Raw genomic sequence first — 22960 nt, 5'->3', positions numbered from 1 at the left:
TAAAATATACATTTGTCTGAAGGTCTGTTGTCATCACTTTGACATAAGAGCTGTAAGTCAGTCTAGAGTGGAGATGGTTGGAGAATGGAAGACTATAGTTGGTTGATGAAATCTTGGCTCTGAACAGTTTGTGTCATAGTTTGGGGTAAGCCACTGTGGCAGTTTGCAGAGGCAGTGTGGCAGCGGGGAATGCCTATTTTTAATCACTGCTGTTCCAGGGCCAACCATAATTAGGGATGTTTCCCTTGCTCAGTGAAGCCGTATTTTGCTTTTTGTTCATTGATTGATGGAAATTGTAGGACACTGAGAAAATAACGATGGGCTAAGAGGGTTTTGGTGCCTTTTATTCCTCCCTCAATTAGGGCTTTTCCGGGCCTGCATAACAAAGTGCCAAAAACTGGGTGGCTTACAACAGCAGAAACATAGTGTCTCACAGTTCTAGAGGCTGGAAGTCCAAAGTCAAGGTCTCAGCAGTGTGAGTTCCCTTTGGGGCTATGAGGGAGAATCCGTTCCAGGCCTCTCCCCTAGCTGCTGGTGGACGCTGGCAATCTTTGGGGTTCCTTGGCTTGTAGATGCATCATCCCAGTCTCTTGTCTTCATGTTCACCTGCTGTTTGCTGTGTGTGTCTCTGTGTCCAAAAGTCCCCTTTCTATAAGGACAGCATTCATACTGGACCAGGGCCGGCTCCAGTGACTTCATTTTAACTCGATTACCTATGTAAAGATGCTATCCAAATAAGTTCCCATTCTGAGCGAGGTGCTGGGGCCCCATCTTTTTTGTGGGGACAAAATTCAACCTATAACACCCCCATTAAACATAGTGACAAACAGTCCTCACAGTGCTCCTGAGCTCCACTGGGGGGCAGGATTCTCCACTGTCCAAATGGCCCAGGGTGCTGCCTTCTGGGGTCTGGGGTCTGGGGTCAGCCAGCAGGGCCAGCCACAGCCAGGCTCTGCGACCCGAGCCAGTGGGGCGGGCAGAGAAGAGATTCTGATGCTTTTTATTTCTTTATTATTATACTTAATGCAGAAATTATGAGCCCTGATGATATCCAATAATAATTGTTTCCCCTTATTTGAGACATTGGAGGTAAGCTTCTCCGTATTCTTCCATAACCACAAAGCAAGCAGGCAAGCGTGAGGTCTCTAAACAAAGAGCGACTTTAAGCAGGGAATGTTAGGCTTCCAGGCTGGCCCTTCTCACAGGACGCGGCCATTCTCTGGGAAGTGGCACCCAGTCTGCGGCGTACCTTGCTCAAGAACAATAGACATTAGTCATAGTCTGTTAATTCTGTCTGTTTCCCATGAGAAAAAGAATGTGTTCCATGGTGCTGTCAGGGAGTTTCAGGCCCATGTTTGAACTTTTCTTGAGGATCTTCTGTAGCATCAAAGGAGGTGACCTAAGCAGCCTCCAAATGGGGATCTTTGGAGTATGTCAGGGCCTTTGCCCCTGAGTGCTACAGCCCTTGAGGTGGGTGGGGGGTAGGAGTGGTAGCAGAGCTGTGACCAGGGCTGTTCTCACTGTGTGTGTGTGTGTGTGTGTGTGTTCGTGTGTGTATGTATGCATGCATGCATGTATGCATGTGTGTGTTTTTCTGCAGGCACCAGCTGGAGATGCCAGGACATTACTCTCATCTGGCCGCCTTCTATGAGGACAAAAAGGGGGTGCTCCATGCTGGTCCCGGCAGAGGCAGCAGCCTGCCCCCTGTCTACTGGCTGCCTTCCATCCACCGATACATGTACCCTGAGATGAAGGTGAGGTTAGCCCTGCTTTTCTTACGCGATACTGGATCTGTGTCTGGGAATAGTAGCTGTCGATTAATTTTTAATGAATAAAACATTTATGTCTTTGGATCATACAAAATATCTACTTTTGATAGAGTAGAGTTGCAACATAGGCATTTGGTTTGTTTAAAACATAAAGCAAGTTATCTTAAACAATATGCTTTCTAGACACTTCTGTAATCATAGTATAAAGGCGTGATAGGCCAGTCGTGAAAAGATGGATTTACTTCTGTTGATTGCTTCTGATATTTTAACACCAGACATTTGAACTAAAGATGAAGAGTTTGATGAATAAGTATGACATTTCTTAGTGAATATACTTTTGATGTTACTTCATTTTGTATTTGTTTCTGAAGTACTTTGGCTTCGTACAGTTAGCAAAACACCCAGCGAAGCGTTAGGTGTTGGAAGGGTGCAAATATGACTAAGAACATGAATCTCCTCTTTCTCTTTCTTCTCTGTCCCCTGTGGTTGGCCACAGGATGTTTCCATGGAAACCTAGGGCTCCTCTGGTAGAGAAATTATGCCAAGAGTCCAAGGGAGAACTCTGGGAAAGATGTCTTAGGAGAGGATGCGGTCCCTGAGTATTTGGCTAGGTGGAGAGTGAGGATTGCTGATTCCAGAACCAGGAAAGGTGTGAGCAGCAGTGAGGACCATGGTCTGTCACTCTCTTAGCACCTTCTGGGAGTTACGCATTGTGCCAGCTATTTATCTATACCTGTCGCAGCATTCTCTACAATAAAAGTAAATGTTTTTTTAATCCTTGTTTTCCAGCGAAAGCAACCGGAGCTTATAAAGGGCTAGTGACTGCTTTAGGTCTTATAGCTAATAGGAGTTAGAGCCAAGTTTTAAACAGAGGTCTAGTGCTACAGCCAGTGCATGTGTCCTGCCCCACTTTATTGTCTTTGCAGAGATATGGACACGGAAAAATGCAAGACAAGTTCATGGGACATGAGCAAACTAGTTTGGCTGGGATTAAGTCAGCCGGCATGAGGGAAATGATTGGAGAACTAGGTTCTGAAATTAGATTGTAGAGAGCCTTAAATAGTAGACCTTGGAACTTGAATCCTAATAAGTACCAATTAGAGACTTACCGGGAAAAGAGACCATGCTAGGTATTTCAAACTATTTTAATACAGGAAATCAGTAATACAGGAGTTGGAAGGCTGAAGGAGTAGAAAAGGAATAGGTAGCCAATATATTAGTAATCATAGACAATAGCCTGACTAACACCCTATATTAGTCATCTATTGCTGTGGAACAAATTATCCCCAAATTAATGTTTTAAAACAGTATATATTTATTATTTCACAGCTTCTGTAAGTCAGGAATCCCAGCATGGCTTAACCAGATTCTCTATGTCATGATCTCTCATGAGATGGTATCAGCCAGGGTTAGGGGATCATCTGAAAGTTTGACTGGGGAGGTGTCCACCTCTAAGATCATGTGGGTGTTGGCAGGATTGAATTTCTTGAGGACTGTTTTGAACTGAAGGCCTCAGTACCTTGCTAGCTGTTAGTTGGGGGCTCCCCTCAGTTCTTAGCCATGTGGGTCTCTCCACTATGCGAGGTTGCTTTATCTAAGCCAGTAAGAGAGTGTACTAGCAGGATGGAAGTCAGAACCCTTTGTAACCTAATCATGGAAGTGACAGCCCTGCAATGTCACCATATTTTCTTAGAAGCAAATTAAGAGGACGAGGGGATCGCATAAGGCTGTAAATACCAAGAGGTGGGTATCACTGGGGACTATCTTAGAGGCTGCCTTCTACCCTCCCCTAGGGCTGGGGTAACAAAGCAAGAGAAGCAGAATGATCAAAACCATGGGAGCCTGCAGGAGGGGTCCCTACACAGCCAGTACTCAGATCACTGAGGGAGGCACTGCGCATCTATGCTGGGACCTCTCAGGAGGTGTGGCTGCACCTGTGCTGTGCATGCTGAGGAAAGCTGGAGACTGGAGTCGTGGGTGTCTTCTGCTGCTGGAGAAATACTAGCTGGAGCAAGAAGCTGAAGAGATTTCCTTCTGCCTTTCAACCCACAATCCTTGCTCTCCATTGAAGAACTCTAACAGGAAGCCAATTGGCGTGTGAGTTTAGGAATTGTCCTTTACAGGTTTCCCAAGCCCATGGTATAGGCTGAGAGACAATCATTAAGAAATGGTCAGAGGGCCATTGGAGGTACTCTGGGCTTGCACTGACCTGAGTCCTGTTCTCTTTCTGTCTGCTCATAACTGAGACCCATTTTTCCCTTCAGAGTCAAATTTCTGTTGGAATTATCTCCAAATCTACAGGGAGGTGACCTGCATGTGACCTAAATGTACTCATATTCCTCCCCATAAGAGTCCAGAGATGAGGGACTAAGGGAGAAAAAAGAAAACTGCCCATGCTTTTGAGGACAGCTCATTAACATAACTGTTAGACCCTAGGAGATGCAGGGAAGAGGGTACTGTCATGGTTGCAGATACAAATGTGGAGTGTCGTCTTTTTACAAAACAGTATGTCAGCACATCAAAATAAAAAACATGGCCAGGCATGGTGGCTCACGCCTGTAATCCCAGCACTTACGGAGGCCAAGGCGGGCGGCTCACTTGAGGTCAAGAGTTCGAGACCAGCCTGGCCAACATGGTGAAATCCTGTCTCTACTAAAAATACAAAAATTAGCCAGGCTTGGTGGTGGGCACCTGTAATCCCACATACTCGGGAGGCTGAGGCAGGAGAATTGTTTGAACCTGGGAGGCAGAAGTTGCCGTGAGCCAACATCGCACCACTGCACTCCAGCCTGGACGCCAGAGTGAGACTTCTCTAAATAAATAAACAAATAAATAAATAAAACATACGTGGCTTTTGTTTCAGCAACTTTACTCCTCAAGATCTATCTACCAGAATGATGTATGTGTAACAATATTTAATTCAACATTGTTCACAGTGGTAGAAAACTAGAAGGCCTATGGATTGAAAGCCATGGCGAATAGTGAATTAGAGCATAAGATGACGACATGGAAGGACCACCAGATCTCATGTGTGTGAGAATAGCAAGGTGCAGAAAACCTATCATCCCTTGGTATCTGCAGGGCCTTCGTTCTGGGCGACCTGCCTCAGATACCCAAATCTGCAGATGCTGAAGTCCCCATATAGTAGGGTGTAGTCTGTGCGTGTAACTTACGCACATCCTCCCATATACAGATACTCCTCAACTTACTGTGGGTTTACACCCCCCTAAGCCCATTGTAAGTTGAAAACATTGTAAGTCAAAAGTGCATTTAATGCTGGCAACGCAGCCGACAGTCTATGACTTACGATGGGTCCACTTAATGTATGATTTTTCGACTTTATGATGGTGTGGAAGCAATGCGCATTCAGTAGAAACCATAATCCCATCAAAGTCTTAAGGAGCTTCTTGACTTACCATGGGGCTACCTCCTAATAAACCCATCATACAGTTGAAAACTTGGTAAGTTGAATCATGGTAAATCAGGGACCTTCTGTGCTTTAAATCATCTCTAGATTACTTATAATACTTCATACAATGGAAATGCTATGCACATAGTTGTTATACTGTGTTGTTTTTTACATACATTTATTATTGTTGTTCTTTATTTTTCCAAATATTTTTTATCTGCACGCAGTTGGTTGAATCTAAGGATATGGTATCGGGATACAGAGGGCCGGCCGACTGTACATGTGATATGATTACACTGTTGTTAAACAGTCACAGTCTCTGTCTAGATAGACACATACACACACCCAGACATAAACATGGAAAGTATTGATGGGTATATACAAGCTTAAGATATGTATTCCCTGGGATGAGGTAAAGTATGGGATGGGGTAGGGCAAGGCTTACAAGTATTAAAAAGGCAGGGCCAGGAAAAAACAAATGACGACACTTAAAAATAGCATGTATGTCCCAGCACTTTGGGAGGCCAAGGCGGGCGGATCACGAGGTCAGGAGATTGAGACCATCCTGGCTAACACAGTGAAACCCCGTCTCTACTAAAAAAGACAAAAAAATTAGCCAGGCGTGGTGGTGGGCGCCTGTAGTCCCAGCTACTCGGGAGGCTAAGGCAGGAGAATGGCATGAACCCAGGAGGCAGAGCTTGCAGTGAGCCGAGATCGCGCCACTGCATTCCAGCCTGGGCAACAGAGCGAGACTCCGTCTCAAAAAAAAAAAAAAAATAGCATGTATGATATAATACTTGTCATGGATGGAAAATAATGTAATATATCTTTCAGTTTTTATTGAAATATAACATTTAATAGGAATAAGTTCAAAAATAGTATATATGATTATTTGTCATGTATGGAAAATAACGTATACATATCATTAAGCTTTTTATTGAAATATAAAACTTTAAAGAAGTAAGTTCAAAAATCATATGTATATAATTCAATGAATTTTTACAACATGAACACACGTATAAAGGAAAACTTTAAGTCTGGGCACAGCAGCTCATGCCTGTAATCCCAGCACTTTGGGAGGCCAAGGTGGGTGGATCATGAGATCAGGAATTCGAAACCAGCCTAGCCAACATGGTGAAACCCCGTCTCTACTAAAAATGCAAAAATTAGCTAGGCATGGTGGCGCACGCCTGTAATTCCAGCTACTTGGGAGGATGAGGCAGGATAATTGCTTGAACCCGGGAGGCGGAGGTTGCAGTGAGCCGAGATAGCGCCACTGCACTCCAGCCTGGGCCACAGGGCAAGACTCCCTCTCAAAAAAAAAAAAAAAAAACTTTAAAGAAGTAGACTTTTAATGTAGGAGTCAGATATAGGACTGTTTCAGAGGGAAAGAAAATAAACTGGAAAGGAAGCAGAGGGAAGAGGAAGACCTCTCCGAGAGATCCAGATGTGGCTGCTAAATGCTCCCTTTAGGAAAATGGGGGAGTGGGAGAGGGATATAGGGGAGGAGGGTTGGGCCCCAGGAGTGGAGGGCTTCCCTAGTGGCAGGCATGGGTCTTATCAGAGCCTGCTATGGAGACTGAGCTGACAGAGGTTAAGGAGTAAAAAAATTGGAGTGAAAAGAGGATGGAGTACGGACTTGAAAGGTTGGAGGGAAAACATGAAGGTACACACTGGAGACATCAAGGAAAGAGAGATCTCTGTAAAAGCCACAGAGAAACAAGGCTGGAAAAAGGGAAAGAGATGTCAATGAAAGCAGGAGAAATTTCTGTTGCATGTGCAGTGAGCCTGGTAAAGTAAGGAGGGGTGAAAAGTCTCTAGAGCTGACTCTTTTAGTAGAGAAGAGGTGGTCCTATGGGCAGTGCTTCCTGGCATGGGCTGGGCACAGGACCTGAACTACTTGCAGGTCGCAAGAAGGGCCATGTTCCCTCTTACCTGCACGCCTTTGTATGTGAACACCTTCCCCCAGATTCATCTGTTTTTTTAGTTTGTTTTGTTTGTTTTGAGACGGAGTCTTGCATTGTCGCCCAGGCTGGAGTGCAGTGGCACGATCTCAACTGACTGCAACCTCTGCCTCCCAGGTTCTAGTGATTCTTCTGCCTCAGCCTCCCAAGTAGCTGGGATTACAGGCACACGACACCACACCCAGCTAATTTTTTGTATTTTTAGTAGAGATGGGGTTTCACCATGTTGACCAGGCTGGTCTTGAACTCCTGACCTTGTGATCTGCCCACCTCGGCCTCCCAAAGTGCTGGGATTACAGGCGTGAGCCACAGCGCCCAGCCTCAGATTCATCTTTATGTCAAAGCTTCAACATCACTTCCCCCAGGAAGTCTTTTCTGTCCGTCCTAGAGTGGGATGAGGCACCTCTGGTTTGCTCCACCAACCCCCATTCTTCTCCCATCACGGCTCCCATCAGGCTGTATTTTAAATGCTTGTTTACCTGTTTCTCCCACTAACCTATAAAATATACGCTGGGCGAGCCCTGCCTGGCCTCCATGTGGTGGAAGAACAAGTTGGACGCTTGAAGATAACCAGTGGGAAAGCTGGGAGGAACCGGGGCATGCTTTGGCGCCCTTTCCTATCTGATTGCTGTTAAGACTTTGATGAGAGATAGTGATTGGAGGGATGCAACCAGCCTTGGTCACTTGGTGCCTCTCCTCCTCATGATTTGGGATGTGGTGGCAGAGGAGTAGGCATGGGTGGCAAATGGCATGCTCAGCGCAAGGTTGCCTTTATCCTGGCATGGGGTAGGGAAGTGGTATCAGTGCAGGAGTGATGCCTTGGAAAGGGATGTCCTCTCTGGGTACTGCAGATGCAGCTTCGGAGGGCCCAGGACAGCCCTGACCTGGACAGGCAGAGTGCAGAGGCTGCCCTGAGGCTCGGGTGTAGGTGCCCCCGAAGGCTGGTAGTTGTTAAACCCTAGCAGGCAGCCTGGGAGTCGGTGCCTCTCTCAGAAGTGCTCTTGCCTGCCTCCCTAATGGGTGATGAGCTCTTACTTCTGGCACTTTGGCATGGAAGTGACCTTTCACAAAGCTTACGGGGTTTGTGAGGCCTGGGGTTTGAAGCCTTTCTGTTCTAAAAATAGCTTTGGCTGTTTTTATGTGCTATTTCATGTTTTGTCTCAGGCAGTCCTTATAGCCCTACAAGGTAAGTGATGATTCCGTAGTTCACAGTTAAGGATAGTGAACTGAAAACATTAGCTAACTTTCTCCAGATCTCCCTGTTAGTAAATGGCAGGGCCAGGATTGGAATTCAGCTCTTCCTGGGATCAGAGCTTATGCTCTTAACCCCTATGATACTCCTTGGCTCAGGGTTCCCAGAAGGCAATTCAGGGGTTGCCAGTTAGTGTCAGAAGGAAGAGTGGGGACAGTCGTGGTGGCTCATGCCTGTAATCTCAGCACTTTGGGAGGCCAAGGTGGGTGAATCACTTGAGGTCAGGAGTTCAAAGCCAGCTTGGCCAATGTGGTGAAACCCTGTTTGTACTAAAAATACAAAAATTAGCTGGGCTTGGCGGTGCATGCCTGTAATCCCAGCTACTTGAGAGGCTGAGGTAGGAAAATCGAACCCAGGAGGGTGGAGGTTGCAGTGAGCCAAGATCACGCCACAGCACTCCAACCTGGGTGACAGAGTGAGTGAGACTCCATCTCAAAAAAAGAAGGAAGAGTGGTCAGAGGTGAAGTGTAGCAGGGATTATGCCAGGGGCTCCTTCCTACCTGTGACTTCTGCAGACACCTCACTTTGCACAGTAGTAGTCCTGTAGATTTGGGATCTGACTGGGGACTGTTTGCTCATTGTGTTATTACTTACAGGGCTTAGTAATGTTTTCAAGTTGAGTTTTCTTATTGAAGCAGAATGTGTCTTCAGAGATGCTTTTATTCTGATTTTTTAAAATTTAAATTTAGCTTTGTTTTCTTTGCATTGTTCTCCTGAGTAAAAGAATGATCTCTAAACTCAAACATCAGTGTATCAGGGAGCTGTTGTATTATAGAAATCCAGTTTAAAGGTAAGACTTTTAAAGTGAAAAACATCTTTTTGTGTGGAAATAAGCATCCTTTAATGTATCTGTTTGGATGGACTTCAGAATTTCGGAGGTGAGGATTAGATACCTTTAGCTCTATTTCTAACAAGCTGTTCCTCACTCTTTCTCCTCCCTATTCCCCTCAATTTTTTCAGATCACACACCCAGCTGGCTGCATGTCTCAGTTTATAAAGTTCTTTGGAGAACAGATCCTCATCCTCTGGAAATTTGCCTTACTTCGAAAGCGCATTTTGATATTTTCTCCCCCACCTGTGGGCGTGGTGTGCTATAGAGGTAACCAGAAGCCAGAGTCAGGGGTGCTGCTTAAATCCCTGGAGCAGAAACTGCTTGAGTCTTTCTGTCACTGATCAAGTTTGGAAGAGTTTGGGCCACATCAAGGGGATGGGGTTTTAAGCCCAGGAGTGACCTGATTGGCTGTGAACGCAGGTGACAATGTAGAAGATGGGTTGGATGACACATCAGTGGCGTGGCCAAAGATTAGGGTCTGGATTAAAGCAGAGAAGATGCATTCTAGATGTATTTTAGAGAAACTGGACAAAACTTGTCAGATTGGATTGTAAAGGTTCTGATGTGTGTGAGGCTGCAACGGAAGAGTCTAGGATAACAAGGGTGGTGGGGCCACCAGATGGGGGACTGAGGAGCAGCCGGGGGCTGGCTTGAAAAGGTTAGTGTGGGATGTGATGAGGGTGTGCTGCCTTGAGACCGTCACAGCAGGGGTGTCCACCCACCCTGCATAGCTGGGTCAGGACCTGTGGGCGTTTGAGCTGGAGATAAAGATTTGAGGGAGATAGATTATTTCTGCACTCATATCTGAGATGGACAGCATTACCTGGGGAAAGCACAAGTGTGGAGGGTGTTCCAGACACAGGAGGTGGACCAGAAAGGTGGAAGGACAGAAAGGACTGGGGAGGGACAGGCAGAAGGGGGAACCAGAAGACACAAGGGTTATAGAGGCCAGAGTTCTGACAAGGTCAAATTCTAAGCAAGACCAGCTAGAGAGAGACTGAGAAATGTTTATGGGGTTTGGGAAGCATGTTGCCGACATCACCTTGAGGGATCAGTTTCTCCTGTGGGACCTAAAGAGGCTTGCTACCTCCAGTCTCCTCAGAATGCCAGGGCCACCTGGCTCCTGAGGCACCAGATAGCCTAGAGCAGAGGTGTTGAGCTGCAGGCTCCAAGGGAGGAAGGGGGTGGAGGGGCAGACCCTCCCCGCTCACCTCCTCTGTCCCCACAGTGTACTGCTGCTGCTGCTTGGCCAACGTTTCACTGCCTGGCATCGGGGGCACCATTCCTGAGTCCAAGCCTTTCTTCTACGTGAACGTGGCCGACATCGAGAGCCTGGAGGTAGAGGTGTCCTATGTGGCCTGTGAGTACGGGGCCCTCCCCTCATCTTGCCCTCAGGTCCCAGCCCTGCTCCTGCCAGACGCGGGGCTCCTGGGAGCCTTGCTTCCCAGTGGGGTCGGGTGGGTTCCCGCCTCTCTAACCCCGGGTTCCACAGGCACCACAGAGAAGATCTTTGAGGAGAAGCGGGAGCTGTATGACGTCTACGTGGATAACCAGAATGTGAAGACACACCACGACCACCTGCAGCCGCTGCTGAAGATCAACAGCGCTGACAGGGAGAAGTACCGCCGGCTCAATGAGCAGAGGTAGCGGCAGCTACGGGGAGAACCGGGGCTCCACCCTCCTCAGGGCAGCTCCAGCATGGGGTCTCTGCAAAGCCTGTCTTCTGTCCCTTCCCTGACGCATTTCTGCCAGTCTCCATGCTGCCTGGGATGGAGATGGAAACGAAGGGAAGCCCTGCAGTGGAAGAGGCCAGGCTCCCTGTATGCTGCCCTGATAGGAGGGGAGTAGATCCACGGTGCTGGTTTCTTTCTTCTCATGGACTTTGGAATCTGAGCACCTTGACTGAGCACCTTCATTGTGTTGGTCGCTGTATTAGAAGCTTGCTTATATGTATCTGATGTCATTCTCAATAATCTGGTGATCCTATGAAATAAATGTTATCATCATCCCCCACTGATAGACAACTAGGAAAGATTGTTACTTGCCTAAGATTACCAGGGGCAGAACTGGCCCTGGACCCCAGGAATTTTGAGTCCAAACCCTGTTGATCCCTTTCCTGGCTGGTGCTGCTTCCTGGGAGGTGGTGGCCCATTGAAGATGCCTGGCTGAGGCCTCACCTGTGACTGGGGTCCTGGTACCTGCACCAGAGTCTCATGGTTCTCTCCTTCCCAACAGGCAGATGCTGTTGTACTCCCAGGAGGTAGAAGAAGACTACAACCCTTGTGAAGAGGACCTCTTCGTGCTGTGAGTCCTGGGGCCGTGGGCGTGGGGTCTCCCTGAGGATCCCTTCAGCACTGAGTGACCTGCATCCCTCCCATGTCACTCACTGCAGACCAGGGATGCCCTTTATTGCTGCCAAGGGCACTTAGAGCCAGGCTCCTTACAGAGGCAAACCTGAGCCCTGAAATGCCATTGGAGGAACCCAGAGGACTTACGGAAAGAAGCAGGGCCCTTAAGAGAAAACAGGAGTCTTAGTGTTTCTTTTCTTGTTGGGCTTTTACATCAAGGATGTCCACTGCATAGAAGCTGTCTGTCCCTCAGGATTCAGGGACTTCTCCTTTCCATTGCCTCGTTTGAATAAAGTAGTTCCTTGCACTGAGTATTATGGGATAATCTGAAATTTTAATTCTTGAATCAAATGAAATCTCTTTGCCCCGTAGGGGTAGGAACCAGGGCCTTTCCACCTCACAGCACTGACTTCATTCCTAGACAGCTGGGTGCAGTAGCCTTCTGTGCTGTGAACTGAATTCTCCCAGCTTCCTCTTTGGTCTTCCAGGGCTGAGGTTGTGGTTTGATGTTGAAAACTTAATGTGGGCATTTCTACAAAGGTGTAGCATCTTGATTCTAATAGTGGACTTCCTAAAACCTACATCCTGTTTAGGTGGAAAGTATCTGAGACTTGAGCACAGCCACAGTCTCATCCAGTATGACATGTACCACTGTGTCTGAAATTCCTGAGCACCCAGGGCCACTTCAGGTACCGGGCACTTTGCAGACCTGAGAGCTGTATGGGGCTGGACTGTCTAGTCTAACTAGACAGCGCTGTCCTGAACGGGGCTTGTTTGTTCATAAAGCACTCTAAAGCAGTGACTTTTAAATCTTGATCTGTGCATCTCACTCCTCCCAAAGAGTCATCAAGGGAGAGCAAACACCCAAGGGTAATGTTGGCTCATGTTCATTTTGTTGGTGGTGTTGAATTTTTGCTTCCTCCTATGACTAAGCAGAAAGAGAAAAGCAGTGTGTGGGGGCCTCTTCTCAGGCTGTGTTTAAACCCCGGTCACTTCCCTCAACAGGAAAATGGATTTTGACAGGCCATCTTGTTTAGAGATTTCCCTAATCACACCATAATTAATGCCAAAAGGTTTCTTTGCTAACTTTAGTAGCACTTCAATAATTGTTTAACTTTTACTCTTTTCTTGTTTTAAGATACCTGCGAATCCACTGAAAAGTACATTAAACAACAGTATAGTTTTGGTTCCCCATATGTGGATTATCTAGTGAGTTTTTTTTTCCCCCTTCCTTTCCTGTGTCTTGTCTTCTAAATGCAGATTTTTCCTAGAACAAAACAACCGGATATTTCAGACTTTGTTGGAGGTGTCTGCCAGTCAAGACAAAACTCTGACAGCAGAGCATGCCCGGGGCATGGGCCTAGACCCCCAAGGAGACCGGAGCTTTCTCCTGGACCTGCTAGAGGCCTATGGCATTGATGTCATGCTAGTCATCGACAACCCCTGTTGCCCGTAGGAGGAGCCAACAGGACTGGGAGCCGCTTCATGTGGGATGTCAGCAGCCTGGAGTTCACCCCAGGCCCCCAGAGGGCCTCATTTTTTATTAAGTTGACACAAAGGAATATTGTTTATACTTTCCAACAAACATAATTTTTGCAATTTCCTTTCTGCCCTTTTCCCTAGAGATAAGGTGAGATCGCCTTGGTTTAGTGTCCTGCCATGTTAGGATATTGGAATCTGCCACTTTCTCCCAGAGCTGCTGGTCCTTTGGGCTTGGTCATAGGAGTTGTATCACTAGGAGTGGGCTGAGCTCTGGAAATATTGGGATGGACTGTTCAGAAAGTTTGTGCGGTCTTTGTCCCTTGACGTATTTGAGAATAAGACAACCATCTGTCCCCTGTGGCCTTAAGATGTTCATCTGCCTAAAGGCAGAAACTAAACTGGATGATCTTTTAAAGTTTTTAGTAGCTCTAGGAGTCTTGGGATCAAATCCCTTTTCTTGTTCACTGGGGCAACTTTATGTCTTCTCTGTTTACTTGAGTAGGGACCACAAAGAAGGAAAGGATGTTTCTGACACCAAATGTGAGCTTATCTTACGGTCAGAATGACAGAGGTTGCTTATCAGTGAGCTGAAAACTAAAATTGTAGATTGAAGCCTTGAAACCTTCCTCAAAGTAACTTCATGGTGGCCATGCAATGTAATGTTCCTCTTTCTCTAAACCCCTCCTCTTGGGATGAATTGGTGAACTGTTAAGGGCCAGTGCTGGCCTTGGAGCTTGCAAGCAAATTAATTTTCCAATTTAGTCTCTTAAGGGTTCAATATGCTCTTGGAGTAAGGGGTATTTTTAAAGGCTGAAGTTTGGGCTGCTGGAGGATAGAGCAGTTGAAGTTCGAATAGGATGGAGAAGTCACTCTCTCTTCATCTGGACATGAGTTCTCTGGAGGCATTAGCAGTAGCAACTCTGGATCAACACAGATTTTCTGGATTCCGAAATCTAGCAAGGATCTGAGCTGGTTAACTCAGAGGGTGGAGCATGATGCTAACAAGACCGTTCATCATTTTGGACCCCTCACAAACACACTTTTCTTTAGCAGAGGTGACATTCCTTAGGCTAAATCTTTGGATCCAGGGACATAACAGATTTGTTGAGAGAAAATGTGGCAGTGCCTTCACCCAGGACAGTGGTCAGGAAGCCCCGAGCATCACTGATGGATTTAACCATTCTCTTCTGAAGTGCTCTGCTCTAGGCTGGGTCCCATTTTCACCTGCCTGTCCTCTGATTGGCTTTTGCAGGAGGGCAGCTTACGTGTTTGTCAACCAGTTAGAAAGCCAGTTCCTGTGGGTTGAGTTTAGGCCTTCTTGGCCATGATTGAGAATTTTGACTTGGGATACTGGGTTGCTGGTGACAAATAATGTCTTCCTCTTCCCCCTTCCCGCCTGGCTCGATATGGGAATAGCCGTCAGTGCATCTACGTCTGTGACCAAGACCCAGCCAGACTAACGTACACAGCAGAGAGAAATAACATTCAAATGGTGGGTCACACATCTCATCTCAAGATAAGGTGCTTAGGGTTCACTGCTTTATTCAAAAGTATTTTCACTGTAGCTCCTTCATATGGAATATCAAAACTGAAGAAATTCACACATGGACATGCAAATAGACATTGATTAATCAAGGTAGCATCTTTATGTAAATATATAAATAAGTTTGGGCATTGAAATGTAAACTGTACAGCTAATACACTTCTCCTCTGCAGTGTTGGTTGCTGTCATTTCAGTAATGTAGATGTTTACAAAAGAAAAAAACATCCGTGTTTCGAGGTTGAAGACTCATCTTTTTATCCCCTTTACACACAACCTCTCCTCTCGCCTCTCAAGGGTTGAGGGGTCCTTTCTAACTTAAGGCTAATGGTTACTTTTCATGGTATCCTGAGGTTCAGGGTGTTTTAAGCTGGGGGTAGGTGGTTAGAAGCAGGAGCAGGAGTGAAAGGAAAGATCTGATTCTCCTAGAGGACACAGGAAGACCTTTTTCTGGAATTAGGGAATCTGCCAGGAGGAGCTGTTTTAGGCACTTCTGCTCCGAGCCTTCTATATGCAAACACTCTGCGGGTTTAACTGCAAGCTCAGAAGTGCTGGTGTAAACATAGCAGGGTGAGAATGAAGTTCCTGCATTTTCCTGTGAATGGTGAGTCAGGGCTTCTGGGTTCCCTTAACTTTGTGCTTGTCTTGGTAGCTTTCTGTCTCAGTCCACCCTCCCGCTCATGCAGAGGGTCAGGGTATGGGTGGCCACAAAGGAGAATGTGCCAGTGAGGCAGTGAAATATTTTCTGAGAAACCATCTGCTTTTGTTCAGAAGAAAGTGCTGAACATTGTTCACAGACTTCTAGGTCTGTAAGCTCTTTTTTTTTTTTTTTTTTTTTTTTGAGACGGAGTCTTGCTCTGTCGCCCAGGCTGGAGTGCAGTGGCCGGATCTCAGCTCACTGCAAGCTCCGCCTCCCGGGTTTACGCCATTCTCCTGCCTCAGCCTCCTGAGTAGCTGGGACTACAGGCGCCTGCCACCGCGCCTGGCTAGTTTTTTTTTTTTTTTTTTTTTGTATTTTTAGTAGAGACGGGGTTTCACCGTGTTAGCCAGGATGGTCTCGATCTCCTGACCTCGTGATCCGCCCGCCTCGGCCTCCCAAAGTGCTGGGATTACAGGCTTGAGCCACCGCGCCCGGCCGGGTCTGTAAGCTCTTTAGGGGCGGGCATTATGATTACCACTGGCCTCCTGGGGGAGGGTTGGAAACTTGTGGTGTGATACCTTCTGCCACTATCTCCTGCTGGGCCTCAGCCCTGGCCTGCCTGAGCAGGCCTAGTTCTCCTGTGAAGCTTTCAGCCTGATCTCATGCCACACTGTGAAACGAAACATGTGCCAGTTGAGAAATAATTGCTGACCTGAGACGCTGGCTGGGCTGCCCTGTTGTTCCTAAGTCAGAAGAAATTCCAGGTGGGAGGAGAATTCAGGTTTGGGGCTTGTTGGTGTCCATGTAAAATATGACAAAGGCCTGTTCAAGGGGGTGTTTTCAATTCTGTGGGCTCAGCAGATGATACTACTCAGCCTTTGGGAAAATGTCCAGTTGGCTCCTGGCTTAGGACTCTCCACAAGGAGTTCCAAATGGTAGGGCTTATCCCCTACCAGAATAAAAGTATGGCCCAAATTATGTGGTTAGAATTTGCTTGGGCTTTAAACACGAAACATTCTCTATGCCTGGTAGAGACAATTCCAGTGTCAGTGTCCCACCTGGGACCTCTACAGTCCTCAGTAAATTATGATTGCAATGAATTAGAAGGCTTTTGTCTTCCATATCCATCATCCATTATAGCATCTGTGTCTCCATCTGGTTAGGGGGAGGGAAGCTGAAATCATTGATGTATCAATAGAAGTAATTTAGTTTAGGAACTTGCATCTATAACTTACCTTGTTTTGTTCCACTTTAAAGTCAAGACAAAGTTAAGCTAGCACACAGGTGCACATGCTTCCAGATGCCACATGTGAACATTTGTTGATCATGTAACTACCGATGAGACTTTAGCTAGAAGATAAATTAAATCTTAGCTAAATCATTGTTTTTCATTCTGGTGGCTATAAGGATGAATTTGCTCTCAGTCTTGATACACTGAAAGCCCTTCAAACACAATAAAAGATGAAATCACTCACCTTTAAACTGAGGCCTTCAGGGAAGTTTTTGTAAAGGGCAGTAATGAATTAGGCTTTCAGTTGTAGGACATCAACCCTCCGAGAAGAGGCAGAGACCCAAGGGACCATTTATTTCCCTCTGAAACTGCACAGCCCGGGGAATGGATTGAGATGCTTTCTCCAGTCCCTGTACAGGTCATCCTTGCAGAGGTAGAGGAGGAGTGGGCAGGTGGATGAATAAACAGGATAATGCTCAGCTTGGCAGTGAACTTGCCTTAGTGTGATGACAGTTCTAACATGGGCAAGAAAATCAGATTGGGGACCAATATGCCAGGCATAGGCTTTTATCTCCCTAATAGATCCCAAGCTAGTAGGCTTGGATTCTGCCAAATGGCCATCCCTCCTGTCTTCTCCCCTGTACCTTGTAGTTATACCGAGGTGAGAATCATGCTGACCCCAGTCCCGTCCCCTCTCATTTCAGGAAAACCCTTTTCTGATTCAGGTAGGGGGAGAGGAGGAGTTAAGGGCTCCGTTTACTCCCAAGTCATGGATTTTTAATATTCCATTTTTATTACTAATATACCTCTGTTCCTAGAAGCTACTGGAGTCTTGAGTGTTGTGGGAAAAGGCTAACTGTGAATTAAGTTAATGTTTTTCTTATAAGAAATGGAAGTTTATTTTTTTATTGATATTACTATGTGATAAACTGAGTATGCATATACTGAAATGGAAGGAAATTTTAAAACTATTATTCTAGAAGAAATGGGCAGTTTTGTAATTTGGTGGTGGCTGAGACCCCATAGAAGTTTTACTTTGTAAATAATTTGGAGAGTGAATAAGGAGATTGTGCTATGAAATCTTGACATGCTCTTTAGGAGGTAGACTTGACAGTCCTAGGAAGGTTGACATAAAAATACCAACCTTAAGTAAAGCTCTAGTACAAAAAAGGGTAAATGTCATCATTCTTATTTTTAGGCCTCTTTCTTGAGAGAGGTGGGAGTGGGAGGTAGTGTTATAACTGGCACTTTAATTCGTTTTTGGAACTAGAATTTAGGGGCAGTTGGATGAAATTGCAAATTTTGAAGGGGAATAAGAATTTTCTAGTGCTCTATAAAGAAATGGAGAAAAAAGCCTTGCTTTCATCTTTTTAGAATTTATTCTTGATTTTTAGCACACTGTGGGGCTTTTAGAGCTAATATGATCTAAATTCAGAAAATTTAATTTTCATAGCAGGCCAGGTGTGAATTACTTATGTTTGCTATAGAATGCTTATTTAGACTAATAATAAATTTACTTTGCTGTCTAAGGCTAGTCAGAGAATGTGGGGATGAGGCAGGATGTTTTCAATTAGCCAGAGATGATCCACAAAGTGAACAGTCCACACAGAGGTCACTGAGTTGGATGGTTGCAAATATATTGACATTAGAGTGAAAACTCCTTCCTTTGGGTAAACCAAAGAAAGATAGAGTATATTGAAAAATTTTAAGATGGTGTTATACAAAAAAAAAAAATTTGGGTCTAACGTGTCCATGAAGACTGTCAAGTGAAGAATGGTGGAGATTCTGGGCGTTTGAGCAGCCAGCCTAGATGAGTGACTTCAGGGACAGAGAGCAGAGGAAAGCAAAATGAATTTCCTTTATTTACCCAAAGTTTGTTGACTGAATTTTTGTATAGGTCTGGGAAAATAAGCCTAAACAAATAGTTGTACCCTTAGAAAAACTGTTTCCCCATTTCTTTCTGAGTTAGAATCAGCATAGCCTGCCTGTCGCCTTAAATGTAAAAATCCTATTTTGATTAATACCCCAGCCTAAGAGTTACAGCAATACAAGAGACTGAATCTATTTTTGTTTCGGGTCTTTACCTCATATTATGAAATTAGTAAGACACTTCATAAATTTTGCCCTGAACACTGATGTGCCCAGGTATGCCGTGCTGTTTCCAGTGGTGGTAATTTTAAGGCCTAAAGAAAGCTGGGGTTAATCCTGAAGCTAAGAGTAAATGTTTCTTGCATTGATTTTGTTCTGTGGTACAAATAACATCTATGAATATCATATCTGTATATATATGAACCAAGTTGCGTGCAGAGAAGTTGATATAACTATATTTACAGAAAATGATTTTTACAATTAAAGTTCACATTTTAACATGAACACGTGTGCTGCAGTCCCTTCTCCAGTCCGAGAAAAGTGGTTTGTGGTAGGAAGGAATGGTGGCCCACCCCATGAGCAGAGCCCATGGGGGCTGAACCTGACTTCACTTACAGTGACGATGGAGGAGATTGGGGAGCTGCTACCTGTCCTTCTGGAAGCCACGGTCTGGACAGACTTTCTCCAGGTAATGGGAAACAAAGTTGGGAATGACTATGCCACCCAGAAGAGACAGGGCTGTGTACCCTTAATTACATCAGGAAACTTCTGGAATCCCACAGAGACCACCACCCTTTTACTTTACAAACTCTCTTATCAAAGTTAAGTTTAAAATTGTATGTGTATATATATATATTTGGTGTATGTGTATATTCTAAACTTTTATTTCATTTTTAACCTTTTGGGGAGTTAGAGTATGTATTTAGAACCAGTGTAGGGTACATTGCTATCACTGGCTCTGTAAATCAAATGGCCTGGATTCAAAGCCAGGTTCCTATTTTCTGAGCTATGTAACCATATATTATTACAGGCTGGGTATCCCTTATTCAAAATGCTTGGGACTTAGAAGTATTTTCAGATTTCAGATGTTTTAGGATTTTAGAATCTTTGCATTATAAATCCAAACCCCAAAATGTTCCACTGGGCACTTCCTTTAAGCATCATGGTGGCACTCAAAAAGTTTTGGATTTTGGAGGATTTCAGATTTCACCTTTTCAGATTAGGGATGCTCAACCTGTACCTACTTCCTAGGGTTATTGTGAGAACCGATGCATCAGTTACATATGTGAAGCACTGGCACTTAGGAAATATAACTGCATCCAAATATGTGCAAAGCAGCTGTGAGGGAAAGGAAAAAAGCTTTATAAACTTTATCTTAAACTCTATCTTACAGAAAGCAACTATGGTTTTTGTTTGTTTTTTTTGAGATGGAGTCTTGCTCTGTCACCCAGGCTGGAGTGCAGTGGTGTGATCCCAGCTCACTGCAACCTCTGCCTCCCGGGTTCAAGTGATTCTCCTGCCTCAGCCTCCAGAGTAGCTGGGACTACAGGCGCCTGCCACCACACCCAGCTAATTTTTGCATTTTTAGTAGAGACGGGATTTCACCATGTTGGCGAGGCTGGTCTCGAACTACTGACCTCAGGTGATCCACCCGCCTTGGCCTCCTAAAGTGCTGGGATTAATCTTTGCATCTGAGTGAAATTAATCTGTCAAAAAGTTTGTACTAAACGGAATCACCTGGGAAGGGTGGCCAGCTTCCCGATGCAGATTCCTGGGCCCCATCCCCAAATTGGGTTATTAGGTTCTCCTCTAGATAGCTCAGCATTCCAGCTTTGGCTGACAAGCCTCACTCAGGTCACGCTCTTTTCGTTGCACTGTTAAACGTCTTCCATGCAGGCTTTATGGGGAAGGACAAGGCAAAGAACAAAGCAGTCAACAATAAGGAAACCAAGCCCTCACAGGAAAGAGCCTGAATCAAGGAAACAAGGCATCTTTATATTTAAAAATGAATAGGGTTCTAAAGTGGCTTCCATATCCTTCCTCAGTTATATGTACCATTATGATTAGAACCATAACATGAGCACACAAACACACACTGGTAGCCTATCAGAGAAGAAAGCCAGATTCTGCACTGGTCCTTGGAACTGTTACAGAACCAGGATATGCTAAATGAATCTCGGCTCAGGTGAAAACTTTTGTTTTCATATACCACAGCATCCTTCCTCCCTACCTGTGGGTGGTATGGGATGAGTGATCTTTATGCTGATGTTTGGAACCATCTGTTACGTTTTTGCTAAAAGCAGAACTTTTACCACCCTAAAGAATACAGTGTGAAATAAGAAAGCCTTCCTTTTTGTGATCTTCATTCATGGCCTTTTCATAGCTGTTCTGTAATCTACTCAAGCATTGGTCTCTCTCCCATCTCCATGGGATGTGGGGGCCTGGTGTACGTACTCTGTCTTAAAAGGGATCTGCCTGAGAGAGAGCCTGCAGCTAAGGCCTGCCAGCTCTGCTTCCTCCCCTTCCCCATGGCAATCTTCCCTCATTGATCTTCCTGTGGTGCACTGCCCCCTAGAGTGTGAGAACCTCAGGGGCACTGAACAAAGGAAAATGTCTGCGGTAGTAAAAACGGTGCTAATGACTGGCTGGCAAAGCCCTGGCAAATCAGGTGGATTTTAGTTCTCTGCTTTCAACAGACTAAAGGAGAATCTAATCAAGTTGTTAGTTGATAGATCATCATTAATAATTCTTGATGATAGGGCACTGTGATCTTTGTCGAAATTCCAAAGGAATTCAAAGAACTGTACGACATTGCTAACATAATTCTGTTCCATAGAATTTATGTGCTTACATCTATAAAGAAATGAAACAAGGAATACAGCTGAGGTTGAACCCCATCTCAGCTGTAAATCACATTCATGTATTCTTGGATAAATGAACTAATTAGGATAAAGAACATTCTAATAAAACAACTTTTAATCATCAAAGAATTATATTAATACCGTTTTCATTATATACCAATAATTATGATAACATTTGTTCTGGACTGAGATAGATAAACACTTAAAGCAAGAACTAAAAAAACTTATTTCCATTTATATTTTTTGTTGACAAGATAATGGAGTGAATGATTAAAAGATGGCAGGCATAATAGATTACATTCTGATAGGATTCTTGGCTGAAAAGTAGTATAGAAATACAGAAGGAGAAAAGCCAATTTGAAATGTTCAACTACTAAAGAACTAGCTCATTTATTTTTATAAATGAATGAAGGGTGTCAAATTGTTACGATATTTAAATTGTACTGGATATGTTTAAAATAGTGATGTAACAGTTTTTATTTTAGAATACCCATATTTACACGACACCAGCAAATACATACTTTGTCAACTATTTAACTTCCCATGAAAAATTTTAGATGTCAACTTAGATGGGTGAGGGGAATACATGATTTTTCAAAATACTTCTGGGGGGCACGTGAGCAGAATACTTTGTGGACCACTGCTTTAAAACACTATTTCTCCAAGTACGGTTGAGGGACAACTTATAGAATCACCTGGGAAGGGCAGCTGACTTTTTAAAAATGCATATTCCTGGACCCCATCCCCGAATTGGGTTATTAGGTTTGGGGTAGACCCCAAATAAATCAATTTTCAACATGTACCCCAGATGGCTCTCATGCAAACCATTTAGGAAGCACTACTTAAAAAAATTAAAACTAGCAATTTACAGTATTGTAGCCATGGCTGAAGAGGGAACCAACCTCGCCTACATTTCTGGACTGAGGATACAACTGAATTAAAAGCTAAACAGGAGCCGGAGCTCACAAAACAGCAGCACCCGTGAAGGAGCCTAGAAATAGGAAAAGGTCGCCAGGGAAGGAATGCACTTTCCTGGAATTCCTAGCACGGTCAAAGAACAGAAATGGAAGGGCGTAGGCAGGCTAAGCCCACTGTGGGCTCTCCACTGTGGTTGCATTTGGAAGAAAACAGAAGAAAGTCCTTTTCCATCTTGAACCAGCCTGAGGAAAGTTCGTGTTTAGGAGCGCCGACCGTCACACCAAAATAAAACATGCACTAATGGAAGCGGATTGCAAAGCAGGTGACAGAGCACGCTTTGGGAAGCACTGCTGGAGTGGGGGCAGAGGGGTACTTGCCATGAAAATGCCCTGGGGCCCCTCTGACGACACTGTTGGGATGGTTGAGGCACCTGTTCTTTTGGTCCCACCGGTGGCCTAAAGTGTGGTCTCAGAGCGCTTGTCTTCTGCTGCTCACTGGGTGGGGCTTGCGAGCATCTGTTCTCTCTTCCTAGGATCACAGAAGAACTGCAGCTTCCTGGGGAGCAGTTTCACCTCCACAGGCATCGCTTCATACTCCTCACTGTCAATGCTAAAAGAGCCCCCTGCTCCCTGGGGTGAAGAGAATATTCAGAACAGCTCAAACCCACATCAGTGGCCTACTGGAGTTGGGGTCTCACAACAGAACCAGAACAAGTTCATTACGGAAAACAACATCCTGTCTTGAGGATTACCCTACCGTTCTTTTACAAAAACATTCAGTGCCTACTCTGTGATGGCACAGTGCTGGTTCTGGAAACATCCTAATTCTACCATCCATGAAAAAGG

At 45.1% G+C, this 22960-nt stretch overlaps 2 protein-coding genes across 24 annotated transcripts in view; one reads left to right on the top strand and one right to left on the bottom strand.

Annotated features, from left to right (window-relative positions):
- The window catches only part of DENND11 (DENN domain containing 11), a 45188-nt gene extending 22570 nt beyond the window's left edge, over window positions 1-22618 (top strand). For 2 of the 5 annotated variants that reach the window (XM_045388234.3, XM_065542685.2), the window contains exons 4-9: window positions 1601-1754; window positions 9355-9493; window positions 10455-10586; window positions 10719-10869; window positions 11462-11530; window positions 12835-14771. In XM_045388234.3, the coding sequence (XP_045244169.2) occupies window positions 1601-1754; window positions 9355-9493; window positions 10455-10586; window positions 10719-10869; window positions 11462-11530; window positions 12835-13030 (841 nt within the window). In that variant the 3' untranslated portion in view covers window positions 13031-14771. Of the gene's footprint in view, window positions 1-1600; window positions 1755-3562; window positions 3867-9354; window positions 9494-10454; window positions 10587-10718; window positions 10870-11461; window positions 11531-11618; window positions 11887-12834; window positions 14772-18953; window positions 19025-20232 lie in introns of those variants that run through there. The other 3 variants (XM_045388235.3, XM_045388236.2, XM_074036164.1) reach the window with 3 other exon arrangements.
- AGK (acylglycerol kinase) overlaps window positions 21295-22960 on the bottom strand; it is a 140770-nt gene continuing 139104 nt past the window's right edge. For 18 of the 19 annotated variants that reach the window (XR_012432938.1, XR_012432940.1, XR_012432941.1 and 15 more), the window contains one exon: window positions 21295-22744. Coding sequence is in view for 15 of the 19 variants with exons in the window: in XM_045388232.3 (XP_045244167.2) it covers window positions 22607-22744 (138 nt within the window). In the remaining 4 variants the exon portion in view is untranslated. The remainder of the gene's footprint in view (window positions 22745-22960) is intronic. The other variant, XR_012432942.1, reaches the window with a different exon arrangement.

Source organism: Macaca fascicularis, chromosome 3 (assembly GCF_037993035.2).
Source record: "Macaca fascicularis isolate 582-1 chromosome 3, T2T-MFA8v1.1".
Lineage (NCBI taxonomy): Eukaryota > Metazoa > Chordata > Mammalia > Primates > Cercopithecidae > Macaca > Macaca fascicularis.
This window is presented reverse-complemented; position numbering and strand designations above follow the sequence as displayed.